This window comes from Bos javanicus, chromosome 22 (assembly GCF_032452875.1).
Source record: "Bos javanicus breed banteng chromosome 22, ARS-OSU_banteng_1.0, whole genome shotgun sequence".
Lineage (NCBI taxonomy): Eukaryota > Metazoa > Chordata > Mammalia > Artiodactyla > Bovidae > Bos > Bos javanicus.
The window spans coordinates 55,689,346-55,709,234 of record NC_083889.1 but is presented as its reverse complement, the minus strand read 5'-3'; the positions used below and the strand labels follow the sequence as shown (position 1 = coordinate 55,709,234).

At 51.7% G+C, this 19,889-nt stretch overlaps 1 protein-coding gene and 1 long non-coding RNA gene across 9 annotated transcripts in view; one reads left to right on the top strand and one right to left on the bottom strand.

Annotated features, from left to right (window-relative positions):
- VGLL4 (vestigial like family member 4) overlaps nucleotides 1–19,889 on the top strand; it is a 156,542-nt gene that overhangs the window by 121,340 nt on the left and 15,313 nt on the right. The window contains exon 1 of one of the 8 annotated variants that reach the window (XM_061397120.1): nucleotides 13,414–16,970. The exons of the other annotated variants lie outside the window; for them this stretch is intronic. Within the exon in view, the coding sequence (XP_061253104.1) occupies nucleotides 16,726–16,970 (245 nt within the window). The 5' untranslated portion in view covers nucleotides 13,414–16,725. Of the gene's footprint in view, nucleotides 1–13,413; nucleotides 16,971–19,889 lie in introns of those variants that run through there. 8 annotated transcript variants of the gene reach the window in all.
- LOC133235523 (uncharacterized) lies at nucleotides 15,438–19,491 on the bottom strand. Its single transcript, XR_009732578.1, has 2 exons — nucleotides 17,766–19,491; nucleotides 15,438–17,486 (listed from the first exon to the last, which is right to left on the bottom strand). It is a non-coding gene; the product is annotated as an uncharacterized LOC133235523 (long non-coding RNA).

The following is a 19,889-nucleotide window of genomic DNA, read 5'->3' as shown; positions in this document are numbered from 1 at the left end:
GTCATAAGACAGCCTGACAGTGGTATTTATCCTCGGTAAATCACTGTAGTGTTAGTCAGAGGCTGAGCCTGCAGTCTGGAGCCCTGGAATTTGCTACGATCAGGAATCCAGCAGTAAGGCTCTGCACAACAATGACCTCTTGCAAACAAGGGAGGCTCATAACTTAGATGCTGGGCGTTCAACTGTTTGCAGTTCATTCTTTTGTCACTAGGAATCCTCTCTTTCCCCAAACCCAAATAAGAGATATTTGATCTTTTTTTTTTTTTTTTTAAAAAGGGGGAGTTGGCTGTGAGATAGTGTGTTTTGTGATCAAACACGCCTTAGTTAAAATCCCAGGTCTGCTACTTACCAGCATGGCTTTGGACAGTCACTTCATTTATTTGGGCCCGGTACCCTTCTCTACAGTGGTGTGGCTGTCAGTTCATGTGTAGAACAGTTGTGAGCAGTAGAGTGGAAATATGCACGGAGTTGGGCACAGTACAATAGACAATTGATGAGAGTTATTGCTTTTATTATTAGAGTCCATTACTCAGATATCAGTGATGATGGGAAACCAGAGCACTGTTAATGGCGAATGTGATGTTTGAAAGTCATAACTGGGTTATGGGTTCACATTCATCCCCGCTTGCTTATTTCTCGGTGGGAGCAGGTTCCGTTCGCACAGGATGAGTGCTGGGTGCAGCGCCTGGCAGCTGGTAAGCAGAGCTTCCATCGTTACTGATGTTATTAGAATGTCAAAGCATTTAGAAAATGATCTTGTGGTTGCAAATATGACCTTGATGCCCCGGTTCTGTGATGACACTGTAAAAATGTAAAGTGCCGGTAATAGACAAAGAGTTGTAGAGTTCACATGCAACTCACAATTGATGTCCTCATACCATAGGTTTAGAAGAACAGAAAAGGCAGCGCCCCCCAGGCCAACCCCCGGGACTTAGAGACGGAACACGTGCAGCGTTACTTGTTCGCCGAGGGGTAGCTCCTCATGACAGTAACATTACTGAGGTTTCTGTGCCTGTCTTCTAAGAGCCGAATGACTAGTTTTACAGGCAAGTGTAAAAGATAACTTCCCTTACGGCTCCATGGGGTAGGGTAGCTAGTAAGTGCGTTGCTTGATTTGGTGAGACGCTTCCCATGCACAGTGTTTTCCAAGAGCCGGATGATTAGTTTTGGAGGCAGGTTTAAAAGATACTTCTCCTCTTAGGACTTCGTGAGGTAGGATGGTTAGTAAGTGCGTTGCTTGATTTGGTGGAACGTTTGCCATTTAAACTGCAGTGCATCCCGCTCCTTTTTATTTCCGGTGCCTGAACGTTTTCTATACTAAACTGCAGATTCGTTATGAAGAGGACAGGTGCTCAGTCGCGTCTGATTCTTTGCGACCCCATGGACTATAGCCCGCCAGGCTCCTCTGTTCATGGGATTTTCTGGGCAAGAACACTTGAGTGGGTTGCCATTTCCTCCTCTAGACATGCGGAGAAGAGGGGGGTCTCAAAGATGTATGCTTGGCTGCATTTCACATAACCATCATATTGAGTTATTTTCCACTGGAGCGAGCTTGAGGCAGGGTAGGAAGCTTATGCAGAGTATGACTGACTGTCTTCTGCTTTCTTTAGGGAAGGAAGGGGAGAGAGCAGAGGTTCCCCTAGTGATTTCTCCAGAATTTGGAAATTGAGAATTCCAGGTCATTTGAACTGCTTATTGAAAGGGTGACCCTGAGAATATTTTTGGTTTGTTTGTTTGTTCTGATTTTTTTTATTGCCTAAGAAAAGCGTTAAGAACATGAATGTCTTGTTTGGGAAGTGGAAAGTACTCTGTCTGCCACTTAGAAAGAAAGAGGATTAAGGTATGAGGCAAGGGTTAGGGTGGGATTCGTCTTACGGGAACGAATTTCCTAAGTCATTTCATCTGTGACCCTGGTTTTCAAGCATGAGCTGATGTGGACGAGCTCTCCTGTCACCTGTCTGTCATTCGTATGGACTCCAGGGCTCCTTTTTTCTTAGGTGAGTTGTAACTCCCTGATTTTGGCAGATAAGAGCCCCTGCAACTGCCTCATGTGTCCTTCTGAGATGAGCCCCTCCCCCTCCTTGAAGCCCTTTGTTGCTTTCTGGCAGACCACATGCTTATCTTGTAAGCTTTCTGCACCAGCCATTGAATCAGCCATTTCTCGGGGCCGGGCGGAGCGGGGGGTCTGATTCCGTTCAGTGGGGAATGGTCTTTAGAAGCCGAGATCTGGGTGCTGAGTGTTACTGTGGTGTCACTGCCTCTAGACGTGAGTTGTTTCGTGTGTTAATAGTAGACAATGGCTGCTTGTGACAGTTCACATTTCACTTTAAATAAAGTTAAAAACTCAGTTCCTCAGTCACACTAGCCCCATTTCCAGCTCTATAGCCACACGTGGCTCTTGGCTACCACATCAGACAGCGCACACACAGAACATTTCTGCCATCACAGAAAGCTTGGTTTCTAAACTCAGTGGAAGGAGCTGGGGAGTCCTGGGTTCACTTTAATACTGCAATTCTAATCCAACTCCGCAGAGCTCTTCCTCCCCTCTCCCAATCCATCTTCATGTCTCCATGATTCCAACATCGACTCCTTTAGTGTTCCGTCCTGCGGTACACGTCAGAGTGGCAGAATTGCTGCGCCCTTGCCATTCTGAAAAACAAACCTGCTAAGAAGAGTTTAAGATCTGTAGGTTTTTTTCCCTACCCTGTGCTGAGGAACTCTTTTTGTATAGAAGAACTATACAAAAAAGATCTTCATGACCCAGATAACCATGATGGTGTGATCACTCACCTAGAGCCAGACATCCTGAAATGTGAACTCAAGTGGGCCTTAGGAAACGTCACTATGAACAGAGCTCCTGGAGGTGACAGAATTCCAGTTGAGCTATTTCAAATCCTAAAAAATGATGCTGTGAAAGTGCTGCACTCCATATGCCAGCAAATTTGGAAAACTCAGTAGCCACAGGGCTGAAAAGGTCAGTTTTCATTCTACTCCCAAAGAAAGGCAATGCCAAAGAATGTTCATACTACTGCACAATTGCACTCATCTCACACGCTAGCAAAGTAATGCTCAAAATTCTCCAAGCCAGGCTTCAACAGTATGTGAACTGTGAACTTCCAGATGTTCAAGCTGGATTTAGAAAAGGCAGAGGAAACAGAGATCAAATTGTCAACATCTGTTGGATCATTGACAAAGCAAGAGAGTTCCAGAAAAAAATCTACTTCTGCCTTACTGACTATGCCGAAGCCTTTGACTGTGTAGATCACAAAAAACTGGAAAATTCTGAAAGAGATAGGTATACCAGACCACCGTACCTGCCTTCTGAGAAATCTGAATGCAGGTCAAGAAGCAACAATTAGAACTGGACATGGAACAACAGACTGGTTCCAAACAGCGAGAGAAGTACGTCAAGGCTGTGTATTGTCACCCTGCTTATTTAACTTCTATGCAGAGTACATCATGCGAAATGCTGGGCTGGATGAAACTTGGGCTGGAATCAAGATTGCTGGGAGAAATACCAGTAACCTCAGATATGCAGATGACACCACCCTTATGGCAGAAAGAGAAGAACTAAAGAGAGCCTCTTGATGAAAGTGAAAGAGGAGAGTGAAAAAGTTGGCTTAAAACTCAATGTTCAAAAAACGATCATGGCATCCAGTCCCATCACTGATGGCAAATAGATGGGGAAACAATGGAAGACTTTATTTTCTTGGGCTCCAAAATCACTGCAGATGGTGACTGCAGCCATGAAATTAAAAGATGCTTGCTCCTTGGAAGAAAAGCTATGACCAACCTAGACAGTGTATTAAAAAGCAGAGATGACTTTGCCAACAAAAGTCTGTTTAGTCAAAGCTGTGGTTTTTCCAGTAGTCATGTATGGATTTGAGAGTTGGACTATAAAGAAAGCTGAGTGCTGAAGAATTGATGCTTTTGAACTGTGGTGTTGGAGAGGACTCTTAAGAGTCCCTTGGAAGGATTGATGCTGAAGCTGAAACTCCAATACTTTGGCCACCCGATGTGAAGAACTGACTCATTAGAAAAGACCCCCATGCTGGGAAAGATTGAAGGCAGGAGGAGAAGGGGATGACAGAGGATGAGATGGCTGGATGGCATCACCAACTCGATGAACATGAGTTTGAGCAAGCTCTGGGAGTTGATGATGGACAGGGAAGCCTGGTGTCCTGCAGTCCATGAGGTTGCAAAGAGTCAGACACGACTGAGTGACTAAACTGACCTTGCCGAGGGTGTAATTACAGTAGCCTCTTTGAAGTATTAATACCAACTTCAAAAGTTACTTTCCCACCCCTTTCAGTCCTGTGTTTATTAAAATCTCTTTGTTTGTTGGCACTCAATTGGAGATTTTTTCCATCCTTGTTGATTTCACTTTTTGAATATGTAAAATATTAGCATGCTTCTAGAAGCCAAGATTGTGTAATCGTATCAGCATATATGTGAGTCATTCTGCTGTATACCTTGAACTTTCACAGTGATGTCTCGTCAGTTATATCTCAATAAGACTGAAAGAAAAAAAAGTCAAAACCGTACTGAAAAGTACTAGAGAAGTACTGCCCCCTCCCTGTGTCCTTCACCACTTTTGTGCCCTCCCCTGGAGGTGATTAGCCTTCGTGTGTGTGTGTGGAAATAAGCAGGTATGTGAATATTTTCTGTGCCTTTATTTCTTACACACGAAGTGTCATATTTTATATATTCGCTTGAGCTCAGGTATTTTCAGTGATACATCACGGACATCTCTTCATGCCAGGTCCTCATTCTTGTTCATGGCTGCGTAGTACTCCATGGCGTGCATGTGCCAAGGTTGGTCCAGCCAGTCCCCTTTGTTCAGATGTTTAATTTTTTATAATAATACTGTTGCAGTGGATAATGTTGTCCATTTGTGACATCTTGTGTATTTGTAATACAGTTTAAAACTCCTGAGGGCTTAACAGTTGATGCGTGCTAAATTTATACTGGTTTTGAGACTTGGTGTAGGCTGCTTGGCTGGTAGAGCCTGGTGAGAGCTGTGTGCTGAAGAGTGCCGTCTCCCTCGTTTCCACCTGTGTGTGCGAGTGATGGATGTATGACCTGTTCACTGTCACCTGTGAGAGGAAGGGAATGTGTGTACTGAGTGCTTCCTCTGTGCTGACCCTCCCTCTGCCAGACGCTTTGTGTGTTACCTCATTTAACCCTCACAGCCAATGTGTCCCTTTAAGATGGGGGGCGGGGGGTATGTGTGTGTGTGTCAGAAGCTGAAATTGAGAGGATAATGTTTCCAAAGTGACAGCGATCGAGCTGGGATTAACCGCAGCACTGAAAGCAGTCATCACGTGATCATGTCACACCTGCATCTCACCTGAGACGGGGTGACATGCCGCTAAAAGACGGACATCACACCGTTAGGGTGACACTTGAGCCTTCTCGTGTGTGGCGTGTGACAGGTGCTAAATCATCCCTGTGTTGAACTGAAAATGAGACCCACTGTCCGGAGACTGTGCGTCCTGAGCTCATACCCCGTGGGAGGAGGAGCTCTTTGTGATCAGTGGCATGTACACGTGCTGAGTAGTTGCCCCTGGCCTCCGAGCGGGGCAAAAGCCCTAAGCGCCCGCTGAGGTCAGAGCCTCGGTCACTGGCCTGGTGCCGTGAGGGCTGCGCCCGCCCAGCCCATGTTAACGGTTCACGCTGAAGGAGGCAGGGCCCCGCAAAGGACCCCCGCCCCCCTGGCGGTGCTGCTACTCTGAGCTCCTGCCCAGGGTGACCCGTGGCCCCCGAGGCTGTCTCCCCGCCGTGGCCATGCTGTCGAGGTCTCCCTCGAGTCTGAGGGAGCCGATCCCACGTGTCCTTGAGTGCTTCTCCAGGGTAGGGTTCTCTGCTGCTGGTCTCCTCCCTTCTCTCTTCTTCCTTCTCCCTTGCTTATTCTCTTTTTTTTCCTCCCTTGGCCTTAGTCACTTCCCTCCTGACCCCATAGGAATGAACAGAAAAAGGGGGGAAAAACCAGGCTCAAAACCAGTAATTCCTACAGAGTGACCAGCAAGTTGGAGGAAGCCCTTTGAAATCAAGTTCTGGGCATGTAATAGCAGCTGTGCTAAAACAAAGAAGCCTCACTGATTACTGACTAACATGAGCATTTTCCCTGCAGTAGGGTCGATGGTATAGATGGCACCTCGGGTGTGCAGGAGCGTCTAGTCCAGTGTCTCCGTGTTCCTTGGCGGCATCACCACACTCCCTTTGAGTCTCCATTTCTTGTATCTCTTTAGTACCTTCAGTGGGGATGTGTATGGACACGCTTTACCAAGGGACTGTTCATTCCACAGACTTCATGAAAGTAGAGGAAGCAATTCCTCATTTCAATTTAAAACTAGAGCCGGAGGGAATGGAGACTGCTTCGGCCACTGTGGAGAACAGTATGTGTGTGTGTGTTGTGTCCGACTGTGCGACCACCGTGGACTGTAGCCCGCCAGGCTCTTCTGGCCATGGGATTCTCCAGGCAAGAAGACTGGAGTGGGTTGCCATTTCCTTCTCCAGGGGATCTTCCTGACCCAGGGATCGAACTGGGGTCTCCTGCATTGCAGGCCAATTCTTTATCAACTGAGCTACGAGGGAAACCCAAAATCAACTGTAGTGTAATTAAAAAAAAAAAAACCAACTAGACCTAGAGGAAATTGGAAACTTGGGGCTATTTTTGTACCTTGACATACTAGCAACTAGGGCTTTAAAGGTAAGCACTCACATGTATTTATTATGTAAACAGTAATATGTATTTACAGGCAGAGCGTGTTAGTGCTGTGTCCATGTCTACATAAGCCTTGGAGAGGGTCAGACTTTTCATTCCTGAGAGTGGTTATAGATCAGGATTCCCAGGATCCAGAGAATCACGAGAGCCTTTGTATTAGGGCTTGGTCATGACCGTGACTGGCTGTCAAGCCTGATTGTGTACTGAGCACTGTGCTGAGTGCTCCGTGGGCATGATCACTCCGTGCGTCATCTCAGCTCTGAGATCCTGTGATTGCCCCTCTTTTGCAGGTGGTAAAACTGAGAGGTTGTAACTTGCTTGAGGTCACGAAGCTAGCTGGTTGGTAACAGAGCCAGGAATCAAAACCCAGGCTGGCTGTTCCTGCAGCCAGCGCTCTTAGGAACCATCTTAGAGCCATACTGAAAGGCACACGTGTCCAGCAGCTGTGAATTGGCTGATACAGGACCTTAACGCCTTGTGGTTTGGGATGATGTGCTGTGCGCGCGTTCTCAACCCAACAGAAGGATTCCGGGCAATGGCAGGCGGAGAGTAGGCCGCCGGGGCAGCAGTGGCTGGGTGCGGGGGCCTCGGTGAGGAAGGGCTTGTCGTTAACTGAGAGAGTGAGGCGGGTCCATCCGCCCTGCATGGCGAGGCTTCCCTTCAGGGGTGCTGCTGCTCCCCCTCCCCCTGAAGACGCTGAATGGAATGGGGTCTCTGTGCAGGTGAGAGCCCCACGCAAGCCGGGAAGGGTTTCTTCCTTCGTGCTCAGGAAAGGGCTGTTGGAATCGTGTTCTTGTCTAAGGTCTCTCTGTGTGCTCAGTTGCTCGGTCATGTCTGACTGTGACCCCATGGACTGTAGCCCACCAGGCTCCTCTCTCCATGGGATTCTCCAGGCAAGAATACTGGAGTGGGTTGCCTCTTCCTCCTCCAGGGGATCTTCCCAAGCCAGGGATCAAACCCACATCTCCTGTGTCTTCTGCATTGCAGGTAGATTCTTTACTTAGTGAAAGTGAAAGTCACTCAGTTGTGTCTGACTCTTTGCTACCCCATGGACTATATAGTCCATGGGATTCTCCAGGCCAGAATACTGGAGTGGGCAGCCTTTCCCATCTCCAGGGGATCTTCCCAACCCAGGGATTGAACCGGGTCTGCTGCGTTGCAGGCAGATTCTTTACCAGCTGATAAGGGCTTTCTACCAGGGAAGCCCTTACCTGCTGAGCCATCACCAATATTATCAGACCAATAGAAAGTGAAAGTCGCTCAGTCGTGTCCGATTCTTTGCAACCCCATGGACTATCCAGTCCATGGAATTCTCCAGGCCAGAATGCTGGAGTGGGTAGCCTTTCCCTTCTCCAGGGGATCTTTCCAGCCTTAGCCTAAAACGTTCAGGCCAGGGCATTTTATAATCTGCTTTAAATACGTGAAGACACTTTTTCTTTCCCCTCTCCAGATTCCATAAATCAAGAATTCTTGAAATAGAATCCCTCAAACTATGTGCATTCTCTCTTTGTCTCCCACATCCTTCTTGGCATCGTCTGAACTTGGGAAGTTTTAGCCCCCAGATTCTATCTTCTGTGCTTTCAACACACAGGCGTGCGTGTCTTCCCACAAGTGTTCTGGGGTTTAAGAGGATATTTTATGGCCTTTAGTTTCAGTTATCCTAAATAACTAACTCTGAAATCCTCCTTAGTGTCTAGCAAGTATGTGTATTCATTTTGAAAGGAACAGGAGAAGGGAGCCTGGATCTGTAATGAAGGCTTTGGTTCAGGGAGGTGGAGCCTAAGAAGTGCTTCTGGTGGGGCTGCCTTGGCCCTGCCCTGGGGGTGGGGTGGGGTTTGCTGCCTGCCTGGGGTGGAAGCAAAGGTGGTTTTCCCGCTGCTCTGCAGGCCCTTAAAGGCACAGCTGTGTGCTGCCTGCGAGTGTTTTGCTAATGAAGTGTGGTACCTTTAAAGAAAGGTCACAGGCCTGACCTGTGTTGTGTGGGTTTCTTGTTTGTCAGGCTGGAGGCATTTTCTCATTTTCACAGTTCAGCCGAAAACAAAGACCTCCTTATCCGAGCCGGGAGCCGTGCTCTTAAGAGCTGACATCAGCCTTTTCCCAGCAGGCAGCGTTTCTGCTTTAAGAGTCTTTGCCGAGAGCTGGGCAGGCCGACGGCCGCCCTGCCCTGGGTTTCTTCTGGCCGGATGACACGCAGGGTGAAGAAATGCCAAGCGTGCCAGCAGCCAGGGCAGCAGAACCCAGCGCTCTCGTCACGGGTCCCTTCTTGTCTGTTCCGCGGACCTCTGGGCGCCTCCGTTTCACAGAGCTTGTGAACGTTGGGCCGAGGACCTTGAGAAAGGAGGACTGGTTTCCTAGAGAGGTGCTGAAGGGCCTTTGGGGCCTGTTGGGGAAGCCTCATTAGCATGTGTGAAGACACTGTTTAGAGACGACTCTAAAGTTGGGGGTGGGGAGTGTTTTTGGTGGATGGATTAAGTCAGAGGCGTTTGTTGAGAAGTTGAGGAAACAAAACCACACAGGGTTTGGTTCCCCCTCCTGCCCTGACTCTCCGGGTTTTCCGGGCGCTGTTTGCGTGAAGATGCTTCTGAGCTGGGGACAGCGACAGCAGCCCTGTGTCCACGCGGTCGGACCATCGGCCTTGCTGCTCTGAGGACGCAGAGCCAGCCTGTCATGAGGTCAGGGCCTGGCACTCCAGCCTGAGGACCAGGAGGACTGCTCAGAAGTGGCCTCGCGTGAGAGTCGGGGTGCTTCCTGGACTCTCCCCTAGGGTCTCACCTATAAACCCGTCGCCTCCTGCGTCCCTGCGTGTCCGAGCCCTGAGTTCTGTGTGTGGGGCAGTTTTTGTTTCATAAACGGCAGTGTGCGGTCCCCTAGCGTCTTCACTAAAGCTTTGGGTTCAGGCACACATGCTGTCTGCCTCTGCCTCCACCCCCGTCTGTCTTCCCACTCCTCTCTCTCTCTCTCTCTTGAAATTTCTCCCCAGATTGTCTCTAAAGTATGATTAAAGAGCTCCGTGTTGCAGTCAAGGGGTGGGTTAGGGACGTAGGTCGGAATCCCGCCAACCAGCAGATCCAGATTTTGGGCCCGTGTCCCTGGCCGCACCGGAGGCCCGCAGGAAGTGGAGTTTGCTCCCCTGCACTCTCCTCTGACTTCTCTGCCTCCCGCCTGCCTTCCCTCGACAAGACCCCAGGAGCTCCTAGTGGGTCGGGGCACTTACTAGGGGGCCCGTCGTCGGCTCCACCCTCTTTGCTCCCCCAGCCTGTCCCTGTGGTTGAGCCTGTCCAGGGAGGGTTTGGGCTTTTCTGTCTCCTCAGGACCGCCCCTCAGGGGTTGTATCCTCAGGACCGCCCCTCAGGGGTTGTATCCTCAGGACCGCCCCTCAGGGGTTGTATCCTTAGGACCGCTCCAGGACTTGGAGCACCGTTGCCCATTGAGGACCATCTTGCCTCAGTGCTCGAAGGATGGGGAGAGTGTTCCCCAGCCAGAGTTTGGGAAGCACCTGACCCGGGCTCCGGGGTCTGCCCGTGTGGTGCGCGTGAGGCTGGCTCTGAGAGTCTGGGGTACAGGGAATCCCCAGCGTGACTCGCCGTGGGATCCTCTAGTCATGAGCCCTGTCAGCAATATTCTAGGGAGCATGCTTGCCAGGCCATGTGGGCATCTTATCTGGTCTCAAAGAAACGTGCACACGCGCGAGGCTCAGGTGCCATAGGGCTTAGATTGGTGACGACGCGATCCCTTGATTTGGGGTTGCTGGGTGCCAGCTTCCATGCTGGGTCTTCCAGGGAGAGTCCCTGAGGCCGGAGAGATGGGGGAGCCCAGCCTCTTCTCCCTGACGGTGTGCCCCTCCCCGGCCTTCCAACGCTGGCTTCTCCACTCTGAGCTGTTTCCAGGGAACAGAGCGTCTCCCCTTCCGCATCCGCACCCCAGTCCAGGGCTGTGATCCCGAGCGTCAGCGGTCACGGAACTCCCATCCGCCCCTCCCTGGTGCCCTCACGACCCCAGGCCCGGGGGGACCCCTTGCCCGGCTTCCTCGCCCCCTCTCTTGCCCTCGCAGGCCCCCCTCCTGGTAATCTGGCTCCTGCACCTAGGCGCTCTCACAGGCTCGTCGTCACCGCGTGTTGCGGGCCCCATCCTGCTTACTGCACCAAGCCCTGGAGGGAGCACATGGGCCAGGTCCCGGCGTGAACGCCCACTGGAGGTGGAGGGTTCCCAGGCCTTTGTGCCCGGCCAGGGCTCAGCCTCCGTGCCCACGGAGCTGTGTGCCTCCCTGGCACTGTGTGTCCCCCCGGTCCCCCCACCTGCGGAGCTGCCCCACTGGCGTCGACCTCAGAGGTTCCTGTCTCCACCAGCACTTAGCCAGGCCTGCCCCTGTCTCCATGGTGGGGTGTTTCCACTTGCCCTGGAGTCACCGCCATCTCTTCCGTCTGCTTTCCCACGTGTGATCATTGCTGCCCCTGGTGAAATCTGGTCGCCCTGGGTGTCCTCTGGGAGGCTCCTGGCTGTGGCCGTGGCTTAGACCCCCGTTCCCACGGCAGCGCCCTCTTTACTGGTCTTGGCACTTAAATGCTAAGGAAGGTTTCTGGAGCTTTCCTCTCTGCTCGGAACTCTGCCAGGGCCCCTAGGCAGCCCCAGGGAACTCTGAGCAGACCCCCGCCTCCAGGAGCTTCTGACCCGCTGCTGAGGCATGCCCACCCCCGTCCTCGGTCCCTGTTCCTGCCTCCTCCTCTCGGCAATGGGGGGTTCCTGCTGCGTCGCCGCAGACGCTTCTGTGTACAGAGCAACGCTTTGCTGCTCCTGACCAGGTCTGTCCCACCCACACTCAGCACGGTGCCCCAGGCCTTCCAAGCAGTAAGGAAGCGTTCACGAGAAACGTGTCACTCTGAGTGCACTGTCGACATCCTTCCGTTTGGAAGGGATGGTGAGAATGACTTTCAAACACGTGGTAAGTCCTGAGTGGCACCTCTTCCTGTGCCTGTGTTTTTTTCCTGTGAACCCTTGATGTTTAGTTCAGAGACCCACCCCCCCTCACCCCTGGGACAGACTCCCACTCCCGCTGCTTCCCCTGCTTTCCTTACCGCTCCTCCCCGCTGTCTCCCCACAGTCTGCGCCCCCCACAAGCAGAAATGTGCAGGTCCCTAGTATCTGGGCACATGCACGCTTCGTATAATCTGGATCACTGCCTCTGCTTGAGATGCAAGTTTTGGATCAAATGCTCTTACCCTAGTTGTTGACTGCGAGTAAAAAGCCTCCAGAGTTTACTGTGTGAATGAATCCCCCCTGCTCTTCTTTCTGTTTCTGCCTATGTACCTCGCTTGGATCCCAGTGTGGGCATCGGGTGAGGTGTATGGAAGGGAGAGATCCAGTTCAGATGGGGGCCTCTCGCAGGTTAGGGGGATGGCTGGACCCTTCTTCTCAGTGGAGAGAGTTAGTTCTGTCCACACTAGAAAAGCAAGCAAACCCCTGCCCAAGTGTTTACTCCTTTTGGAGTCTTCCCAGATCTACCTAAAAGGTTCTCAAAGCTAAAATGTTTTTCAGCTATCTTACAATAGAACTGTGGTGTTTATTTGTGGGAGACCACTTTGGGTATTGGGCTCCCTGGGATCAGTGATAAAGAACCCGCCTGCCAGTGCTGGAGACACAGGTTTGATCCCTGGGTCGGGAACATGGCCCAGAGAAGGAAATGGCGACCCACTCTAGCACTTGCCTGGAGAATCCCATGGACAGAGGAGCCTGGTGGGCTACAGTCCACGGGATCGCAGTCAGACATGACTGAGCAACTGAACAGCAACAACTTCGGGTGTGTTAGCCCCAGAGCAGGTTATGTCAGGCGACTAACGGGAGGCTCCCTCTTCTCCGAGACACAGGAGCGACCTTGGCAGTAGAGACGTCGGTGAAAGGCGTGATGGGCACGTGGCTCCGTGATCAGCCTATGTGTCTTGAGCGCCTCTGTGGAGGGCGTGGCCGTGTTCATGGGTGGGCAGTGGCTCTAGCTCCTTTTTGACAGTGAGATAAAACCCAGGCTCTTCAGGGTGACCTGCAGGGACTGCGGTGATTTGTCCTAAACTCCCTTACCCAGAATTATTCTCCTTAGATGGCTTCCTTGGACTGTCAGTCCGCACAAGTCTCCTTGACCACGGTTATGTTAGGAAGATACCCAAACGCCCGCCTTTGTGCCAGCTGCACACGGTGTGGGAAGAGACCTCCCCGGACCCACGGTGGGCAGCCTGGGTGGCCCTCCCGCCTCGAAACGTCCGTCTTGAAAACAGCACTGTCATTGCCCGGGGCGCCTTAGCGTGTGTGGCGTGGCACTCACCACCGTCTCCTGGGCTCCCCTTCACGCCCCTGGCCGCCTACGCCACCGCATCTGGTGGTCGTGTGACCTGCTGTCCTCCCAGCGCCCCTCCCGCCAGCTTCGGGAAGAGTTGGGATCCACAGACAGAAAACAACCAGTACCGAGCACACACGTGTGTTCACTAGTTGTGAACCCTGCGGCCCCGTTCGCTTTCTGTCTGGTGTGTGCCGCAGACAGCGATGCCGTCTAACACCCCACGTGTGTTTGCCTTCAGCAGTGCCTCCCTGGGTGTTTTCTTTTCAATTCAGGGTGCAGTTAGATAGGGTTTTGTTGTCGTGCCTTCCAGTGATCTTTGATCGAGGATAGCTTTCCCTGTGTTGCAGGGTGGGTGGTTGGGGGGTGAGGGAAGCGGGGACCTGGGCAGGGATGACCCTGGGTGTCCCTCCTTCGGAGGTCACCCTTTGGAACCAGCTGGACCCACGGCAGGGAGCCTGTCTGTCCACACTAGGAGCGATGACATCCTACGTGATAAATGAACCACATTTCGGGATGTGAGTGGCTGTTACACAGGACGGGTTGGGGGGGAGCGTGAGTTCAGAAATGATGGGGAAGGGAAGTCAAGTTGGAGGAGGAGGAGAAGCAATTGGAACAGGACACTGTTGTTCAGTCGCATCTGATTCTTTGCGACCCCATGGACTGCAGCACGCCAGGCCTCCCTGTCCATCACCAACTCCTGGAGATTGCTCAAACTCATGTCCATAGAGTCGGTGATGCCATCCAACCATCGCATCCTCAGTTGCCCCCTTCTCCTGCCCTCAGTCTTTCCCAGCATCAGGATCTGTCAGGAATGGGACATGGCTGAGCAGTAAGAAACAGACGTAAGTGTCCCTGTGAGCTCCAAGATAAAACTCAGCACCTTTTCCTGTACTTCTGTTGCTGCCCAAAGGCTCGTTTCTTTTTCTAGCCAACAATTCCAACACTTTTACTTTAAAAAAAAAAGGAATTAAAAAAACCCAACAACCCAGCACCTTCCCTCGTTCACAGCAGAGGGGGGGCATTGCCCTTGTCCTCTCTTCTTAAACCTGCAGAACTCTTAATAGCCCACTTTCCTGTGAGACCTCAGTCTCTTAGAAATAACTCATTCAAAGCTCAGGTGACTGCTATTGACTGTGGGAACTCATAGCATTTCGGGGAGCAGGGGAGCTGGAGGGAAGGGTTGGGCTCTGACTTTTCAGCAGCACAGTGCTCCTGCTAAGTCACTTCAGTCGTATCAGACTCTGCGACAGCATGGACTGTAGCCCACCAGGCTCCTCCGTCCATGGGATTCTCCAGGCAAGAATACCAGAGTGGGTTGCTATTCCCTTCTCCAGGGGATCTTCCCGACCCAGGGATCGAACCCAAGATCTTAGATCTCAATGCAACGCCTCTGGTGTCAGCAGGCAGGTTCTGTACTACGGCTGCCACCTGGGAAGCCCATTGGATGTCTGCTTTCTCGAGTTTCTGAGCCCTGATGTCAAGTCCGCGGTGCTGCTGTGATGGAGGTGGGCGAGGATGTGGGACCTGGCTGGTGACTGTGGGTTCTCTCACCTGAACTTGGAGCACCTGGTGGGGTGGCGGGGGGTGGCGGGGTGTCCCCAGGCGGGCCTCTTGCCCAGACCCGGGCGCCTTCCTCCTCCGGTTGCCCCTGCTCCCAGGGCTCCCCCTCCTTTTCTCTTATCGAGCACTGGTTGTTTGCCTCTTGTTTCGTTTCCAAGAAGCGTAGCAGAGTATCTTTCCAGTAGGTTCTCCACTGTGCCTCAGCTAGCAAGCCTTGTTTGATGTTGCTTGTGACCAAAAAAACCCTTGTTAACAAATGCAGACACTGAGGCTGTCTACAGGGTTGCTTTGTTCGTGATCTTTCCGCGGCTTCTTGGGCTTCCATTCTTGCTCACGTCTCACATGGCCCTTGCCTCTGGAAGTGGGGTTTCTGGTTGGGTGGCACCCGTTTCTGCGTCCATGCGTCCTGCCAGCTCATCTCTTCTGGGTTTGCTGACTGACATTCCCACGGGCAACTGTTTGCACGTGTCCATCACCCACAGCATCCCAGAGGTGACCTTTCGTTAACTGTTAATTTTTCCAGGTTTCATGGGAGAATGAATCATTGTTCTAACTTTCCTTTTTTCTTTCTTTCTTTCTGCTACTAGGAAACTTGACTAATCTTTTCATATTTTTATTGGCCATTTGGATTTCTTTTGTGATTTCTGTCTTCTTTTTTTTTCAAGTAGCATGTGTATCTGTCTATTGGCAATGTTACAACTTCATATTAGGGACCCTCCATCAAATGAGTTGGGAAAATAACCGTTTTCCTAAGTTAAATTTGCTTTTCAACTTTACTGTGTTTTTGAAATAGATGTTTTTTTAGATTGAGAAGTGGTCAAGTCATTGAATCTTTTTTTTTTTTTTAATGGAAAAGCCTTCTAAAGTGTTTGAGAAGGGACCAGAATGCTCCGGCAGGCGCCTGGAAACATGCATCTGGGCTGTGTTTTGCTGGTGGGGATAACTGCGTGTGCTCGCTGCATGTTGCTGGTGGGACCAAGAGGCGCGCAGCGTGGTGCATTTCCTTACTTGCTTCCTTGCCCAGCACTTTCTGGGAGCCTGCTTTGCTCGTGGCACTGGGGGGCTGTGGGAGTGTGTGGAGGAGTCTGCACTGGGCCTGAGGACATTTCAGGGGTGGCAGTGTGGTACCCCCACCCCCTCGGGGAAAACAGGATCCTGGCCAGGGTTCCGGATTGTTTGCCTGTCCACCCCCCACTCCAGGACACTGAGTGTTGAGCACTGCGAGTGGCCAGCAGGCTTTCGGCGTTTGTTGTAACGGTCTGTCGTTGGTACCATGAGCACGCTATGAAGTCAGACATTTAAATTCTGTTTTTATTTAACCATTTTACCAGATGTTTCCTGTGGTTTGACAGAGGTACCGTTTACTCGAAAGTTCACACTCCTGAGATCTGTAATGTTATGGACACTGTTGCTATAGACAGTGACTCTGTCGGGGCTGGATTTGGAAGACCGCTTTTGCATCATTTTTGGGTCGAAGATGTGTTTTTCCCCGGAACACAAATGCCATCTTCATCATCATCACATCATCTGTTACTGTTGTGATCTCCGGTTTATAAAAGGCCATAACGGGCTGATCAGCATTTATTCCCATAAACACCACGGTGCCGCCGTGGGCTGTACTTTCTGTGAGCCGGACCCAGGCATGCCTTGGTTTTGTCTGTAAAACTCACCTGGGGAGGAAAGAACTCAGGTTTGGGGGCGGGTGAAGGTCTGACCTGGCCTGGCAAGGGGACTGAGGCTGGGGGGGTGTGTGTATGTCAGCGGGGGCGGGTGGTCCGTGACGCGGGGGGTGGGTGAGGACGCTGCAGACCTGTGCGTCCTGTGCAGCCACCCCAGACCAGATTCTGCAGGAGGAAGTCTGTTCCTACAGACCCCAGCGCAGGGAACACGGGGCGTTCTGACCTTCCTGCTCAGAGAGGCTCTTGCGGGCCATGCTGCTGCTCTGAGCACCGCCCCCCGAGCCCCCCAGCCTCTCGTGGGTTCCATTCAGCCTCCTTTTCAGAGACGTTTTTAAAAGGCCAATGTTCTGGAAGACCGAGGAGACAAAGGAGGAGGAAATGGCACGCTGTCATCCTGACGACTGAGCTCTTTTCTCGAGATCGGGGCAGTAAAGATGCAGGTCACCTTCTGGAAGGCACCCTCCGTGCAGAAAGTGCCCAGGAGCCCCGGGCCCCTCAGCCGGCCCCCCGCCCCCATACACACACAGCGCGCCACCTCCCGCGGGGGGACTTTTATTCTGACGGGCCTCCCGCCCAGCCCGTCCTGCGCGGGACCGCCTGCCAAGTTTGGGAGGCCCACGGCTTTCTTGTGGGAGGACGCTGGGCTGTCTTCATGCTCTTTGGCAATGATTAAAGTGAGGTTAGTACCAAAAAAGCCCTTTCATTTTATTCCCTTATCCTTGCTTTTGCAAACCAGATGGCAACCCTGTATTTTCAGCTGTAATTGATTTAAACTCCGAAGGCAGCGAGGCTGGGCGAGGCGGCCCTGTCTCTGCTCCCTCTTCCTGCTCATCCCTCTGGCCTGCCAGGCGGCCCCCGTCCCAGAGTCACATCCCCACCCAGAGTCACATCCCCACCACCGCCGCAGCCTCCGGTTTCTTCTGCGAGGGGCCGGGGCTCTTAAAGGGGCCGTGGCCCTGCCGCCGACGACACGTGAAGGCACTTGGGGAGTCGTTGCAGGAGCTGCCTTCCTGCGGTGGAAGCAGGCAGGTTTCAGGTGACGGCTGACGTGTTCGTGTTTCAGGCTGGCTGTCACGTGACCGGCTGCAGCCCGCAGCTCCACGGAAGACGGGGTGCTTGTCCTTCCCACTCAAGTTCGGCCGCTCGGATTGCCTCCAAAAGGAGGGGGGGCTATGTTTTCGGTTTAGCGTGTATTCTTAAAGAAAATTACAAGGCAAATAAAAGCACTTGGCCACAACTGAAGTCTGGAGGCTCTGACCTCAGCTATGTGACCACTTCCCTCCGCGGGGAGGGAGAGGAGGCCCTCCTCTGCGAGTGGATGGAGGGCCCGGGCATCCACTGGAGAGGAGGCCCCTAGCGGCCTCAGGACGCGGGGCTCTCACCACCTAACTCCACGAGCAGCCCCCTCCCCCTGGCCCTGGAAGGAAGCTGAGGTTCCCATGGAGATGAGGAGCCCACCTCCAGGGGATCTCACCTGTCCTGTCCGCAAGCCCGGCAGTTCCCTCGGGCTTGGGTTTCCGTCTGGTCATTTGGGGATCACGTTTGCAGGGCAGCGGGTTGAGGCTGTGGATCAAGGCAGATCTGTCAGCTGTTCACTAATGTTACACGAATGATCGTTGTTACTAACAGTCGCCATCCTTGGATGACTTGAAGTCATTTTTAAAGGCCCATAGTGAAAAACGAGAACCACAAATAGGGTATTTTGTGAGTCTCCAAACACTCAACCCCGACTGCAGTCCCTGTGTGTGTGTGTCCCTGGGGCCGTGGGCTCGGGTGAGCCGGCGATGGATGGACGGTCTTTGTTTATTTAGTTCTGTTTCAAATGCTTACACTATTCCCCAGCGTTTGTCTTGTGGACCACTTGGACTGTGTTTACAGAGGTGTTTGTGCTGCTGTTGTAGGGCAGACCTGTGGTTCTGGAAACCCGTCGTTTTTGTCTCGTAGTGAGGGACACTACCAGCAATGATTAGTCAAAACGTCTAAGGACCGAGAGTTCAACACAGAGTTACCATGTGATCCAGCAAGTCCTCTCGTGCGTATAGACCCAAAGGAAGTGAAGGCATCTGTACACCTGTGTTCACAGTCCCCAGAGCAACCCAGTGTCGGTCAAGGAATGAGTGGGTCCGTGCAATGGAATACTGCTGCTGCTGAGTCGCTTCAGTTGTGTCCGACTCTGTGCGACCCCGTAGACGGCAGCCACCAGGCTCCCCCGTCCCTGGAATCCTCCAGGCAAGAACACTGGAGTGGGTTGCCATTTCCTCCTCCAATGCATGAAAGTGAAAAGTGAAAGTGAAGTCGCTCAGTCGTGTCCGACTCTTAGCGACCCCATGGACTGCAGCCTACCAGGCTCCTCTGTCCATGGGATTTTCCAGGCAAAGTACTTAAAAAAGGAACCCAGTTCTGGCAGCTGGGTTGTACCCATGGATGTACCCTGAAGACCTTATGCAAAGTGAAATGTGCCGGTCACCAAAACACAGATAGTGTGTGATGTTCTTCAGTGGGGACTCATGTTCATCGAAGCAGCGAGGAGAAGGGTGATTGCCAGGTGGTTGAGGGGAGAGGACTGAGTTCATATTTAAGAGGTACAGAGTTTCACTTCGGAAAGATGGAACATTTCTGGATGTGGCTGACGGGGATGGTTACACAGCAATGCAGGTGGGGACTTCCCTGATGATCCAGTGGCTAAGACCCCATGCTCCCCACGCAGGGGCTCTGGGTTCCATCCCTGCTCAGGGAAGTAGATCCCGCAGGCCGCAGCTGAGGGCTTGCATGCCACAGCTAAGAGAGTCCTGTGTGCTGCAGTGAAGATTGCAGACCCCGAGTGCCACCATTAAGACGAAGTACCAAAAAAAAAAACCAGTGCATGTATATTTAATGCCACCGAACTGTGTATTTTTAAATGACTAAAATAGTGAATCTTATGTGTATTTTGCCACAATTAAAAAAAAAAAAAGATTAAAAGAAAACCTTCCAAAGACTAATGATTAACTTCAGTTCAAGTGAATAAACAGTAATGAATTTATTATGTGTTCAGCCTTTGTATTCCATGCTCAGCTGGGTTGAAGAGTGTGTGAAGAACTCGGAGGACAGATGGTCAACTCTCAGGCTAGGATGTTTGGGGCTTCATGGTTGGGGGTGGTCCTCATGTGAGGACCTGGGTGGGGGTGTGGTTTTGTTTTGTTTTGTTTTTTTTTAATTTTTTTTTTTTTTAATTTAAAAGGTGATTGGGAGTCACCATTCCCACTTGATGTGGGAGGTCCTTGTGAAAAGGAAAGGGGTGTGTCACTCAGGATATTGGGTGATGGCCCTCCTGGGTTCTCTGAAGACATTTTTAGGATCATTAACTCAAGAGTTGGAGCAAGGGTGTGATGCCCTTTCAGGGTTGAACAGTCATGGTTCTCCTGGTTTCCTCTTCCGGGTGCCAGGTTTGGGATTAAATATTTGATTTTTAATAGCCAGATGCTACTGACATTACAGTAAAACTAAGCAGACACTATAGGGAAAGTCAGTCCTGAATTCAAGAGTTTGAAAATGAGAATATTTATCAAGAAATGCATTTTAATAAGTTGGGAAGTGAAGTAAGCCATCCACATCGGGT